Source organism: Rhincodon typus, chromosome 4 (assembly GCF_021869965.1).
Source record: "Rhincodon typus isolate 14 chromosome 4, sRhiTyp1.1, whole genome shotgun sequence".
Taxonomy (NCBI): domain Eukaryota; kingdom Metazoa; phylum Chordata; class Chondrichthyes; order Orectolobiformes; family Rhincodontidae; genus Rhincodon; species Rhincodon typus.
The window spans coordinates 35,679,709-35,695,305 of record NC_063335.1 but is presented as its reverse complement, the minus strand read 5'-3'; the positions used below and the strand labels follow the sequence as shown (position 1 = coordinate 35,695,305).

General features: G+C 38.8%; 1 protein-coding gene across 3 annotated transcripts in view; it reads left to right on the top strand.

Annotated features, from left to right (window-relative positions):
* Positions 1-15,597, top strand: part of mrpl13 (mitochondrial ribosomal protein L13) — an 86,036-nt gene that overhangs the window by 10,300 nt on the left and 60,139 nt on the right. For all 3 annotated transcript variants that reach the window (XM_048595523.1, XM_048595522.1, XM_020509623.2), the window contains exons 3-4: positions 13,882-13,975; positions 14,444-14,504. In XM_048595523.1, the coding sequence (XP_048451480.1) occupies positions 13,882-13,975; positions 14,444-14,504 (155 nt within the window). The remainder of the gene's footprint in view (positions 1-13,881; positions 13,976-14,443; positions 14,505-15,597) is intronic.

Here is a 15,597-nt window from a genome sequence, read left to right as displayed (position 1 = left end):
TTGTTTCAGGGATGGTACAGATGGAAGAGGTTGGGAGATGTGTGTGATGAGGTCTACAGAGAAGTGTTAGAAATGACCTTGTCTGTAGTCAAGACCATGTGAGTTGAGATCCACATGAGACAGTGAGGCTGATGAGTATGTCTGCTGACAGGTCACAAATCTGAAATATTAACTCTGTTTCTCACCGTCACGGATTTCCAGCATCTGCAATATTTTGCCTTTATTCCAGAACAAGGGGGCACTGTCTCAGGAAAAGGAGTTGTCATCTATTTAGGACTGAGATGAGGGTTCTGAACATATGGCATTCTTGACTCTAGAGTGCAACAGATGCTTAAATATTGAGTATATTCTTGGCTGAAAGCAACAGATATTTTGAGTACTAAAGATTTAAATGGATATGAGATAGCACAAATGTGATGAATTTATTGATGACCAATGGGAAATTAGATCAGGAGTAGGCTTGTGGATGCCTACTCCTGTTTTTTATGTGGCATGAAAGGGTTTGAAGACTAAATAAAGCCTTTGGGCTGAACAAGTTTTTTTTTTAATTATCCATCTACATTTTTACCATAATCCTTCAAATGCCTTTTTTCTTCCCCAGAACTTAATAATTTGTTCGGTGGGTCAGTTTCACCAGCAAACAGAAAGCAAAGGATGATGATTTTAAGGGCAGTTGTGTCAGTAATAATAAACACTTTTTTTTTGTAACAGTGAGCCATTTTTGAAGTTTGTTTTAAAACATCAGGCATATCATTTTAGGTGATGCTGTCTTCTCAATGATGCTTCCTATCAAGCCTGCAGCATATGCATGATTAATGTTGTAAAGTAAAGTAAATGACATGAATTGAGTGCTGCACATAGCCAGGAGACTTTCATCTATCGGCACCTGGCATTGTAGAACCAGTATTTTAGGGAAAAAAAATTCCTGTGAATTAGCTTTTTGCTGAAGTATATTTTTAAATTGAATTAATAAGTAGTATTTCAGACATTGAAGGTTTAATCCTTCATAAAACAGTTTTTGTCTTCAAAGATTATATGTTCATTCTGTCTTTTCTGTTAGCTGAGTTCTGCATAAATATTAAGTCCATCATGAATTCACTTTTCCCTAATGTTAAATGTGCATGAAGCTACTGAAATGTTGTTGAGAGAGATGTTAATTTATGCCCAAGCACCCACATTCTTACTGAATAAATTCTTCCCATCACTTTCTACCCATCAATATGTGACTAGTCAAATCATAATTTGTATCAGCAACTTTGAGTGTCCTCAAAGCAATGAGTCTGCAATAAAAAGAGTGTTAAACTTTCCTGATTTAAATATGAACTTAGGTTCTCGGACTTTTCCTCCAGTATATTACTTGACGTTTCATTAGTTACGGAGCATCATATGTAGAAGTTTAGGAGAAGGCATGTTCAACTAGGAATACTGTGCTTCAGAAGGAAAATGAAAAAGTTTTTATCTGTATTTTCTGGACTATAGGCAAAATTATTGTAAACTGAATTTACATTTTGTCATTGGTAATGTTTACCAATCATGCTGCGTGATTATATCGCATAGCAGCTTCATTCCTGATATCTTAACATGATATCTTAATTCTAATGTATACCCCACAGAAAATGAAGCAAGGATTGAAAATAACAGTTCTAGGTCCACTGAAACAGAACAATCAGGATGTCATCATTTTTTAAAGAAACCAGCTCGCGGTTTCTTCTTTATCAAATTAAGGACTTTTACATCTGTAAAGGGAAAAAGGAATTTCACTTATGAACAATTTCAAATTTTTGGTCTTTGAAGTTTTAGCCATGTGATAAAGCAAGAATGCTAAATTAAAACCCAAGTGAGCAATGTTGTAGAGGTACAAGTTTTTTTTGTTGTTTATTGGTGAAAGATGATATACTTTGTTGAAGCTTTGCATCTTGTGCACATCAGGACAGTTATCAAGAATACCATTTATACTGCGTGCGAACAAAGTGCTGATTGTTAGGTAGGCCTGCCAACAAACTCTGGTAGAGGCATTGCCATGGAGAACGCACCCATTTGTGCTGCCAGACTTTGTTTAAGTTTAAATTTAAATCAGGCAGCTTGACGCTGATTGAGTCAGGGCATTGCCCGAGAACTGAAACAGCAAATTGCTATCACCTATTTTGTTGTGTTGAAACAGGCGTAGTGGATGTGCATGGTCTTCCTGCCTGCAAAGATGAGGATTCTGTCTATTAGTGGGTATATTCTCCATGGTAAAGCCTTTACCAATTGAAGTATGTCCATGAGAGAAGGAAATTCCTTTTCCTATTGTTGGCAACAAGAGGCCATTCCGACTGACGGAGGCTGTCTGAATAGAGGTAGCTGTGGAGGTCAGAAGCAGCAGGCTGCTCCGAACCAGGTTCCAAAATGCCCCAAAAAATGAATGATAACTGCACTCTACCAGGTTACTACCGTCTACTCAATGCTTCAAGCTCCTACAATGGTGAGAATTATAAGGTTGCACTGTAGAGGACTGTCACACAGGAGTTTGGATGCCGGGCATTTCCTTCAGATGCCTCCTGTGCAATTGATGCATGTTACTGTATTGCAGCTGTCTATGTAGCACCTCCAGGACCACTCTGATACGCCTTTCACACATCTCCCAGGGTTCACGCCTAAAACATAAAAGAACTACAGCGGCTCAGGAACTGAACTAGCACACCATCGGCTCAGTGACCATTCATCACTTTTGATGCATAGCTGATAGATTTTCACCAAAGGCTAGCGTAGATCAAGGACGCAACAGCAACAGTGGCCATTCAGCTTCTCCCCAGTCGTGTTTGCTGCCTCCCTTGGGCTGGCATGTTTGCTCAGTCTGATTTCACCTCTGAAGGCGTTCAACAATAAACCAGAACACCAATGGCTTAGATGTCTCATTAGCTGATTAACATGGGTGGGGATGCCCTTCATCACAAACGCTGTAAACATCTGCAAAAAGACATGGTTTGCTTATGAAGGAACTAACTAACTAAAGAAGTGCGTACTCTTTGTTGTTTTGAGGAAAAGGTTTGCCCTTGGAAGTCCTTCCCTTTTTTTTTGGGTTTGTAAGCACGTGTTTCCCATTTGTAGTGAACAGGATTGCACGTTGTACATAATTCCAGTAGGCTCAGATGTTAATGAGTATTCATAACATGCTAATAAATTCAAAACCTGTTTCCACCCTCGGAGCTGAGGAAGGCTGACCTGCCTGAAAAGTTCTGAGAAGGAAGTAAATGCACTGTAGCCAAACTTGCAGATGATGTGAAAGTAGGTGGAACGGCAGGTTGTGAGAGGGGTACAAAGAATTTACAAAGAGATATTGATAAATTAAGTAAGGGGCTATAAAAGTGGCAAATTGAGTACTGTGAGCAGTTTTAGTTCCCTTATTTAAAGAAAGATATCATTTCATTGGAGGCAGTTCGGAGAAGGTTCACTATGATGATCTTTGGTATGGAAGGATTGTCTTATAAGCAAAGGCTAAACATCTTAAGGCTCTGCTGACTGAAGTTCAGATCTCATTGAAGCATATAAAGATTCTTAAGTGGCTTGACAGGGTAAATGCTGAGATGTTTCCCCTCAAGGGAGTGTGTAGGACCAGAGGGCGCTGTGTTTGAATAAAGGAGTGCCAATTTAATCTGAGATGAGAAGGAATTTTTACTCTGAGAGTTAAAAGTCTTTGGATCTCCTTGCTACAGACAGCTGTGGGGGTAGAGCCCTTGTGTATATTTACAACTGAGATCCATAGATTCTTGATCAGCAGTGAACCATGTGTTATGGGAAAAATGCTGGAAAGTGGACGAGAGGCATGTCCAATCAATCACGATCCTATTGAATGGAGTAGGTTTGAGGAGCAAAAGGGCCTTCTGCGGTACCTATTTCTTATAGTTCAACTTAAGGGCAAAACTTTAACTCACTGTGAGGAAACTGATTTTTTGCTTCCTGCCCAGTTAAGTTCCCCACCCACCCTTGTAAAAGCCCCACGCAGCCATGGAAAATTCTGCTGCCCCATGACCTCTCCACAACTTACTTTCTGACCTTTCTTTGTATCATCTGTAAGTTTAATAACCATGCCTTTTGGTCCCTTCATTTTTGGTCACTGGTTTGTGGCAAAATAATTTAACTCGATCATATTGATTTGACTCATTCTATGACACAGGCGTAATCAGTCTCTGTTTCATCATTAGGATTCCTGTTTCTCAGATGAAACTAAAGTCTCACCTCCTGTATTTGAAGCAAAGCTTTGATTTCTGTCTTTACTTACCAGCTACTCAGTGCATAATTGCAACTGAAAGCTAGACTTAACTGTATTACCACCAAACCTTTGAGTCAATGTAATTCACATCTGATCCTTATAATTCATTTCAAATTGCTTCTACCTCAAATATTTCAGCACAGTGTCACATAGCATACAAAAATAATAAATGTACGCAAAGTCTTGGCTTGCTGCTGCACCTAGTTTTAGACACCCTATTACAGGAAGGATGTAAAATCAGGTGGTGGAGAAATTTCAGTGATGAATCTGCAGTGATGAAGGGAAAGCCAAGAAGATAAAGGATTATCCATTTGTTTCCTTGTGGTTTCCAAAGGGTTTTTGTAAGATTAATTGTGATAGATTGTTTCAAATTTGCCATGACACAGGACCGGGAGCCCTCTAATTTAAAAGATTTGGAGAGGAAACACTGTAGTGCATGGGAATGCCTGTTTGGAGGAAATCGCCCAGATTGAGATGAGGTCGTAGAAGAATTTGAACATGAGGACAGGACATTGAAATCAATTCATTAAGTCGCAGGGTGCTAGTAGGGACTGGCAGGAATGCACTGCAGGAATTGGTATTTTGTGGGCTGTTGTGAAATTTTTTTGTTTTTTGAAGGTTAAAATATGAAACCACTGTTCATATGAACAGTATGCAGTTATTTCACCTGGTTAGCTTGAAATCTGCATGAGAAGATTACAGTTTTACTGTCAGCAACAGACATTACAACTATCTCAGACTACGAATTTCTTCAAAAAAACAAAAGGGACTAGTACTCCTGAACTTGAACACTGAGCAATGAGTTATGCATCATTTGCCATTGATTATTTGTCTTGACTTCGTTTTCAGAGAAACTTTAGACAGCTTTGTAGTAAAAAACAATTTCAATAGCATATGTCTGGTATTATGTACCTTGGAATAGCCTGGTTACTGTACAATAATATACAATTCAATGAATGGTAGCACAGTTGCAATGATGAAAGAACTTGTGTCTATTTTGATTTAGTACAGTTCAGTGAGTTCAGTCTGGAATTTTTTAAATGTAGTTATTAATTGGAGCTACTTCATCCATTATTTAGTACCTTGCACAATTTGACATTTGGACTACTGCAATTTTACGTAAACAAAAAGACCTTTAATCTTAATCGTAACAATTTTCCCTTCCCATGGTGTATTTTTGGGCCATGAAAAGTTCCTCATATATTTTCATTTTTTGGGAAGGGTCTACAGCTTCAGGAAACCTGAGAAAATAAACAGGACTTCAGTAGTTGCGATATTGTTAACTTGGTATCCTTTTTACAATCTGTTCAGAGAAAATTGGATAAATATTTGAAACCAATAGTGAGATAGTGCTAAGAGAAAACAAACAGTATAGCAATGTAAGTTTTGGGTTGCTGTGTTAAAGAGCTGTCATACACACAAGCCCAATTGGCCATCTTCTCTATATTGTAAATTTCTAATGACCCTTTGTGAATTACACTGCTGTACACTTTCAACAGCATTTCTTAAAAAACACGCTTACACTCACCCTCCCATCATCCTAATTCTTGTTCCAGTGTTCCCAACCATTCCCAGATTCGGACTGCCGGAACAGCTGACATCAGCACTTTAAACATATTGTTGTGCTTTGGCCCACAATCTGCTATCTGGAGCTGGAAAGACTGGCGTCTTCTATTTTAAAAATGTATTTCAAGAAACTAAAAAATAATCCACAATAACTTGGTTATATTAAGTTTCAAGATTAAGTTGTAATATGAATCTAAGCTTTCAGTTGTTGAAATTTGGCGTTGCACCTCAAGCATGTGTATGTAAATATATACAAGGCCTCTGGGACTAAAAGTAGCTTCTGAATCTTTACCAAATTTAGCCATGCATGGTGTAATGCAGGTTTATCTGAACCTTAACATAATAAACTATTTCTGCAGTTGAAAGGTCTGGGTATTGCTTACTAAAGCAACTTTGAGAGGTCCTGTTACTCCAAGGTTGTAAAATCTCCTTCCCTAACTGCTGTTTTAAAATTTCAGCAAGCTAATATGTATGGACAACTCCAATAAGGTCAAGTCTCTCAACAGTTATGTCCGGATATATATTGTGTGATTAAGATGCTAGTCTTGTAGGCTTCATTCTTCAGCCCAATGAATGAATGAATGATTGATTGTTTTTTCATCTCTGGATATTCTGTGTGTATGTTCATATATTGGTGTATGCTCTTATGGTGATGATATTGCATAAATACTGGCAGAAATGTAATTCTAGAATATTGATATCAATAAAGGATTAGACAATTTTGGATAGACTGGAACTTTGTTCCTTGGAGCATAGAAGGTTGAGGGGTGACCTTGTAGAGGTTTATAAAATCATGAGGTGCATAAACAAGGTGAATGACAAGGGTCTTTTCCCATAAGGTAGGGGAGTTCAAAACCAGGGGGTATATTTTTAAGGTGAGAGGGGAAGATTTGAAAGGAACCTGAGGGACAACATTTTCACACAGAGGGTAGTTCGTATGTGGAATGAACTGCCAGAGGAAGTGGTAGATGTAGGTACAGTTACAACGTTTAAAAGACATTTGGACAAGTACATGAATAGGAAAGGTTTAGAGGGATTTGGGCCAAACGCAGGCAAATGGTACTAATTTAGTTTGGGAAACTTTATCGGCATGAATGAATTGGACCGAAGGATCTTTTTCCGTGCTGTATGACTCAATGACTATGACTCTCTGCAGCCTAGATACGTCACTTGAACTGCCATCCTTAATGAGCTTTATTTTTTAATTATATTGTTTACTTATTTTGGATTTCGTATTTTATTAAGTTATCTCCAATTTGTATAATATCCTAAAATTTAAGACTAGAAGGGACCATAACAACTGACCAGACACTTAACAAACAGCTAGTTCAGTTGTCTGTAGGAAAGCAAAACCGATGTCAATCCAGTCCAAAGAATCCATTTCTGACTGCCTGCTACAGGTCCTAAATTTGCCTAAAGCTGATGAAGGGTCTAGGCCCGGAACGTCACCCTTCCTGCTCCTGTGATGCTGCTTGGCCTGCTGTGTTCACCCAGATCTACACCTTGTTATCCTAAATTTGCCTGCTCCTCTGTGATGCTGACTGCCTGTCCTGGTCCTCACCTCACCTCACCTGCCTCTCTTCTTTGCATTTCAAAGCTAGCACTATTTTTGGTCTGTGCAGAATGGGGAACTGGTGACCACAGAAAATAAATCTTGAAATTTTCCAGAGAAACCATTTTTGTGCATTGTTATTTAAATAGATAAAGAGAGACACCAGTAGGATGATCTTGAGAAACAAGAATGTTTAAGGCACGGAGTGGGTTTTCACAAATTGATTGCATGATCAGTTTTAAGTATGGATTAAAATCTTAAGAGTAGCCAAATCTATGAATCCAAACACTTAAATTTATGATATGCCCATTGCTGTTGGTTTTTGTTCCCTTTGGTGATATTTCAGTGAAAAATAGCACTGATCTTGGTACAGGCTGAAAGCTTTTCTGCTATTGTTAAATGCATGCTATAACAAACAAAATATTTCATGTTTATTCAGTGTAGTATGCTATTTTAGGTGAAGTTGTTTTCATTGTAAATACAAATAAATTGCCTCTTGATGTGCTTTGCCTTAACCCATTTCCACGAAGTCCAAATTGTGTTCTCTCATCTTTCTATCTTTCATCCTATCCTTTTAACATCGTGTTTTCATCTTTTTGTTTCTTTCTATCTATCTCTTGTGCATTTTCATTTCTTACTTCTCTCCCCTATTTCTTTCTTATACTCTTTCATTCATCTGCATTCCTTATTCCTTTCTCCCTTCCTTCCCCACATCCCATCTTTATTATACGTTTGTTTCTCATTCTTGTTTTCTTGCATGGCTACATCATATCCCTGAGTGATCCCTTCATTCCTCCGTTCAAAATTCATTTACACTTGTAGAAATGTTAGCACAAAGTGAGGCCTTTTGGCTGAAATGTGCTAGCTTCATTTGAAAGTTATGTCCCATAATTCAAATTACCAGCTGTTATGTTGTGTCCTCAATCATAAGTTATGTTATTGTTTCTTTTATATTCCCATTAAACCTAAACTCATCTACTTTACGTAGCTCTCATGTTCAGTTCTGTAGTGGGATCCCAAAAGTACTTGGAGCAATCCAGCTGTAACCAAATATTTGGCTTTTTTATTATGGGAGTGGCTGGTGGCTTTCTCAGATTTGTGCTCATAGTCATAATGCTGCTTCTCTTGTTTTTTTAAGAAGTTGATTGCCGACTGTAGACCTTGCATTTGCGGATGGGTACAAAGAGCCTCATTTAAATTAGTAAAGAGCTGAATAAGGCTCATCAGGCGGGTTGGGCAATGGCCTAGTGGTATTATCACTCGAGTATTAATCCAGAGACACAGGTAATGTCCTGGGGTCCTGAGTTTGAATCTTGCCTTGGCTAATGGTGGAATTTAAATTCAATAATAATCTAAGATTAAGAGTCTAATGATGACCATGAAACCATTGCCAATTGTCAGGAAAAACCCATCTGGTTCACTAATGTCCTTTAGCGAAGGAAATCTGCCACCCTTACCTGGTCTGGCCTACATGTGACTCCAGATCCACAGCAATGTGGTTGACCCTTAACTGCCCTCTGGACAGTTAGGAATGGACAATAGTTGCTGGTCCAGCCAGTGATGCCCACAGCCCAGGAATGAATAAAAATACCAAAATTTTTGTGCCTTGGAGATGAACTGGAAGTCATGTTCCTTCCACAATGTTGCTAATCTTATTCCTGACGATGGCGGTCATGAGGGAGGGACACGCTGTTAAAGTGAGCTTCATCAGTTGCTACAGTTTATTCAGTAGATCAGCTTTGTCCAACAGGTGGCCTTTCAAGGGTTCATATCTGGTTTGCGCCTGGTATTCAACTTGCAGATATGTATACATAGCAGATTCTGCAAAAAGATGATGTTCTCATCAAAGGCCATTTCTCTCATGGCAGCAGCAAACTTAGAAGAAAAATTATCTTCGTTTGGAAGAACAATGAGCTCTGTATTCATCATGAGGTCTTGTAGCGGAAACAAGTCTGTGGTGGGGTAAGGGGGAAGTCGACAAGGACAGGATGGCTGATGCACATGTGCAGGGACGAGGCAGTAAGTGGGTCAGGAGAAGATGAGTCTTTCCTTCATTCTCCCAAAGAACTTGAGTCAATATGGCAGGGTGGTCTTGAGCTGAGGAGCAAATGTGAGGCAACACAAAATTGTTACAGTATAAAAGGAGCCATTAGGCCCGCCTTGCCTGCACCAGCTCTCTCTGCATTTTCACTTAGTGTGAATCTCTTGCTTTTTCTCCCATAACCCTGTCCGTTATTTCTCTTCAATTAATTATCCAGTGCCCTCTTGAATGCCTCAATTGAACTGGTTTCCATCACACTTCCAGGTAATGCATTCCAGACTTTAAATATTCACTTTGTGAAAGAAGTATTTTTCTCACCCTTCATTTGCTGCTTTGGCAAAACTCTTGAAAACTATGCCCTCTGGTTCTTAATCCTTTAATGTGCAACATTTCTTCTCCGCTGTATGGCTGCTTCTGGTTCTAGAAGTCACTGCCACCCATGGATTTTGGAGATTTGCACAGAAGAAGAATGAAATAGTGGGAAATTAGCGATTTTGAAAGCCTACCAGATCTCCTCCTAGCTTTTTCTGTCCGAGGAAAACAGCCCCATCTCTCCAATCTTTCCTCACGACTGAAGTTTCTCATCCTTGGGATCATTCTCATAAACCTCTTTTGCATTCACATCTTTCCAAAGGTGTGGCACCGAGATCTGGATTTATTAATGTAGCTGATGTCACTGCCGTATATAGTGTCATCATAATCATCCTGCTTATGTACTGTATGCCCCTATTAATGATGCCCTTCTGTATGCTTTGTTAACAGCTGTGTCTACCTGTCCTGCCACCTTTAATGATTTATGTGCATATACACACAGGTCTCCCTGCTCTTAGACACTGTTTAGAATAATCCTTTATTTTATTCTGTCTTTTTTTTTGTGCCAAAGTGTGTCATCTCACACTTGTTCAAGTTGAACTTCATCTGCCACTTATCAAGCCATTCCTGCAACTTGTAATTTATTTTGTAAGTTCTACACAGTCCTCTTCACAGTTTGCAGCCTTACCACATTTTGTGTTAACTTTGAAATTGTCCCCCGTGTCCTTAGAAGTGATAGTGTGAGAGAGAGAGTGTGTGTCCGTGTGTGTTGAAACGGAAGAGAGATCGTGCTTGAGGGAACAAGGGAGTTTGCGTAAGGGTGGGAAAGAGCATGGGAGGGCATGAGAGAGAGCAGGGAATCATTTGTGAAAACATTTGCAAATCCTTAAAGATGGTACGGCAAGTTGATCTGGCAATAGAACATCAAATGAATTATTTACATTTATCCATGAAAAAGAAGGTAAAAGTAAAGAGATCGCAGTAAAATTTAATTAATCACAATTTTACCCTCAGCTGTATTATTGTGGACATTTCCTGACATTACACCAGGAAGTATCTAAAAACCTTAGAAAGGGTACAGTAAAGGTGCTACCTGGTTTGACAGGCTTCAGTTATGAGGATAGGGTAGAAAAGTTAAAATGGATGTCCTTAGGACAGAGAAGGTGACCTATTTGATGTTGAGATTGTTGATTTGTTCGCTGAGCTGGTAGGTTGATTTGCAGACGTTTCTTCACCATATTAGGTAACATCATCAGTGCGCCTCCGATGAAGCGTTGTTGGCCTGCCTTGCTTGTTATTTGTATAGGTCCGGCCTGATGTGGTTGGCCTTATCTCTGGTTCTGCTTCGTAGTGGTTGGTATGTGGGATCTATTTCCACATGTCTATTGATAGAGTTCCGAGTTGAGTACCAAGCCTCTAGGAAATCCCATGCATGTCTTTGGTTGGCTTGTCTTAGGATGGTTACCTAATCAAATTGGTGGTCTTCTTTGTCCAAGTGTATGGAAGTGAGTGATAGTTGGTCATGTCTCTTGGTAGCTAGTTGGTGCTGATGTACCCTGATAGCTAGTTTTCTCCCAGTCTGTCTGATGTAGTGTTTGTGGCAGTCCTTACGTGGGATTTTATATTTAACATTGGCCCTGTTAGTTGTGGGTATGGGATCCTTTGTTCTTGTCAGTAGTTGTCGTAGTGTAGCTGTGGGTTTGTGTGCTACCGCAAAACTTAGTGGTTGGTGTAATCTGGTGGTCATCTCTGATACGTTCTCAATGTATGGCAGGGTGACTAGTGTATCCAGGTGTGCTGTGTCTTCCTGTTGTTGACAAAATCCCATGTAAGGACTGCCACAGACACTACATCAGACAGGGTATCAGGGTACATGAGCACCAACTAGCTACCAAGAGACACGACCAACTATCACTCATTTCCATACCCCTCATCCACACCTGAGTTACAAGTCTTGTCAAAATCTGTTTAATATTTCCAAGATAATGGGTTTTGATTGGGAATCAATCTAGTGAGTAGGTCAGTAGCAGCAAGCTTAGATGTAAAAGTCACTGGCAATAAATCTAGAGAGATAGGAGAAGGAATATTTTCACTCAGAGTTGTCAGGATCCAGAATGCATTACTTGAAAAGGTGACAAAAGCTGGTTCCATAGATAACTTTTAAAAACTTTAGATAGTGATCAAGGGTGTTAAATTTACAGGATTATGGAAAGAATACAAATGCACAGGACTAAACGTAATTGTTCTTTCAAAGACCCAGCACATAATGGGCCAAATGGCCTCTTTCTGTGCTTTAAGTCTCCACTGTTCCATGAAATCTTGGGTGCTGGGTTTTCTGGCATTGTGCAGTAATTTCTTCCTTGAGGACTTGCAACTACCACTATTACAACTGGCCCTGTAACTGTACATGTGGCTAAATTATTGTGCAGGTGACCAGAAAATACCTGAATGGCAAACCGCATTTAGCGGCTACTGGAGTTCAGCCTACAGAGCTCAGCATTTTATGTCTTTAAAATTTTATATGCATTTCAAAAGCCAAAAAAAACTAAGAATTGAGTTCATTTTACAGCCATCCGGTCTGCAATGGTATTTTCACATCTATATGCTTTTCTTTCACTGGCATTCAGTGTTTTTTTGATTAGTTTCCAAATATGCCTTTTAACAACATTCTTTACCAAGGAATCTTTTTCTTAGTGTAATTTAAAAACCGAAAGAACTGCAGATGCAGTAAATCAGAGACAAAAACAGAAATTGCTGGAAAAGCTCATCAGGTCTGGCAGCATCTGTGGAAAGAAATCAGAGTTAACATTTTGAATCGAGTGACCCTTCTTCACAACTGTTCTGAGGAAAGATCACTTGACCTAAAATGTTAACTCTGATTTCTCTCCACAAATGCTGCCAGATCTGCTGAGCTTTTCCAGCAATTTCCACTTTTGTCTCTTAGTGTAAATTGTTGTCTTAGTAGAGGAATCATTTTCTTAATGTAATTTGTTGATTTAGAAGGTGATTTCAGTGAAAGGATAAAGGCTTTTAGTCAATTGTGGAGGTAAAAGTTCTCTCATGACTGATAACTTTGGGTTACAGGTTGATATGGGTTTTGATCTTATTAAACAATTGTGAATTACTAAACACTGCTTTTTCAAGCATATACGTGCAAATGAATTACTTGCTGATTTTATAAACTTTCTATTCATTTTGCCTCTTGAAATACTAAACTGGTGAGCAGGTGCCTACAAACATGTGGAATTATATTTATATGGACTGCAAACAGTGCCATTCTAAAGTCAATCCAATTTTAAGTGCCTGTTGGTGTTTTATGCATTTACCTTTGCATCGGTTACTTTGTGCCAGCTGAAATGGCTCTTCATACCCAGGTAGGCAGGTGCAATCACTGCACTGTCAAAAAAGTATTTTAATATCTTATCATGACACATTTACTCCATGCTAGAACAGAATCTATGAAAAGTTTAAGAAAGTTGATTTGGAGTATTCATATATATTTATGTTAGGAAAGATGCATTACAGTAAGTGACCTGTTGACTTACTGACTGCATAGATCCAGTAACAGTCTTCATGTTCTCCTAGGTTAAATTCTCCCTATAAATCCTGACCAGGGATTGCTGGTTTTATTGTGTGTACATGCTTTGGGTATAATGGAAATTCAGATAATCCATGATTTATCTGTTTAGCAGGATGACTGTGTTGATTATTTACCTAATTAGTCTTAAAGCTGAGGCAAACCAAGTTCTTTCAAAGCTTAAACATTGCATGGCTTTAGAATATTCATTTTGATTTTACCAGTAGCAGGAAAAATGATTGTAATCACTTAGGCTCAGGAAATCTTTGCAAATGTGAACCCAACTTTTCCTATGAAAGTTACAACTTCAAATTGTTGTGGTTTTCGGGAGTCCTGGTTTCAAATTTTTATTCTCTCAAAGGCCAGATTATATGTGTATTTTTCTTCAAAGAACATCTGATTTGCTGCAAAAGAATTTTTGGACAAATAATGACACTATAGAGCCAAGATTTTAGTTGGTGCCAGCAATATGTCTTAACCTCAATCTCTGTATAACGCCTCTGTCTCAGTTGTTTTGTCGCAGAAAAAAGCCTAATAGAATGACCATTTCTGACTGAATAATGAACTGACCTTATTTTCAGGTGACTGTGGAGACCATGTTGTAGTGATGAATACAAGGCACGTTGCGTTCTCTGGAAATAAATGGGAACAGAAAGTGTATTCCTCTCATAGTGGGTAAGTAGAAATTTAGTAAAATCAAATAAAGGTTACAGTTTACGGTACAGGAGGAGGCTATTTATCCAGCCATGTTTGTGCTGACTGTTTGTAAAAGTGACTTACCTAGCCCCAGTATCCTTCTCTTTTCCCCTGGCCTTCAAGTCTTTTCTGTTTATACAATTACCTAACTCCCCTGTGAAGACAAAGATTGAAGCTGCCTCCACCACACATCTCTCTCTATAACTACCAAACAGATTTCCTCAGTATTCGCTTCCTCCAGCATCCGAGGCATTTTGACACCTAATGTTGGTACTCCCTGACTACCTCCTCTTACTTCATTTCCGTCCTACTTTATTGAGCCTTGGCAGTATCATTTTATGACGAAGGTCTAAATTAATATTACAGAAAGCTAAAATTGTGAGTTACTTAAGGTTTGAATGCGAGAATGGAATAGATTGGAAATTTAAAGTGCAATTTTAATTACAGTTATCCTGGTGGGTTTAAGCAAGTGACAGCTGCCCAATTACACCAGAAGGACCCCACGGCAGTAAGTAGATTGATGTCTTTGCAATACATTTTATCCTTGAGTCAAACTTTATATCAATGTACTTTCTTCAAGTGATATTTTAAATAAAGAGGCAGTATCACAATGTTGTTACTTTTATAAAGCTGTTATATAACCACACAGAGAATACAGTGCTATATCAAGTGTAACATGGGAAAAAAGGTGGTGTTTTGAGAGCTGCAAAACCTTGTACCCTAAAGAGACAGTGGGTAGGAACTTTGTCAATTTGTTTGCAGATGGAAGACACTATGTAATTGGATTCTGAGCCATGTAGGCCAGGAGAATTCCAGATTCAGTCTTTGGCTTCTGCTGAGTCAATTAACTGGTGGTGTTAAGTTGTGTATCCCTGGGTTAAGAGTAGTAAAACGGCCAACATTTCTGATTGCAGTTCAGTAACTTCCCTGTTGGCCGTGAATGCGTGGATAACAGCTAAATAAAGGGTTGTTCTCGAAGAGGTACCCATCAAGAACAAATTGCCTGCCAAAACTCACTGTAGATTCACATTATAAGAATGCTACGTTAGTGTGTTTACTAAACAAATGATTTTGCTTGTTGCAATAAGGGACACACAATTGAAATCTGCATACCTTAGTTGGACCATATCCTTTAAAATCTTTGCAGAACCAAAATATAGCAATTTCAGTTTTATGAGTAAGAACTGATGTTGCATCAGTAGCAATTTACAGAAGTGATTCAAGCTTCTGCCACCCTCTTGTGTTTCTTTGCTTCACTCCCAAAAAGCCTGGCTCTAATTTTCTCCTGTAGTCCTGGCTTGCCCAGCTGATGAATACAGTTTATGTTCAGGTATTTTCTAGAAGTGTTTCTACCCTACCTGTTTCCCTTAAGTTTTGAAAACTTTGATCAAATCATCCAACAACTGTCTGAAATCCAGGGAACACATATGTATGGTGGGAAGGTGATGGCCTAGTGGTATTATAGCTAGACTATTGGTCCAAAAACTCAGCTATTGTTCTGGAGACCTGAGTTCAAACCCCACCATGGCAAATGGTGGAATTTGAATTCAATTTTTTATTTAAAAAATCTGGAATTAAGAATCTACTGATGGTTAAGAAAT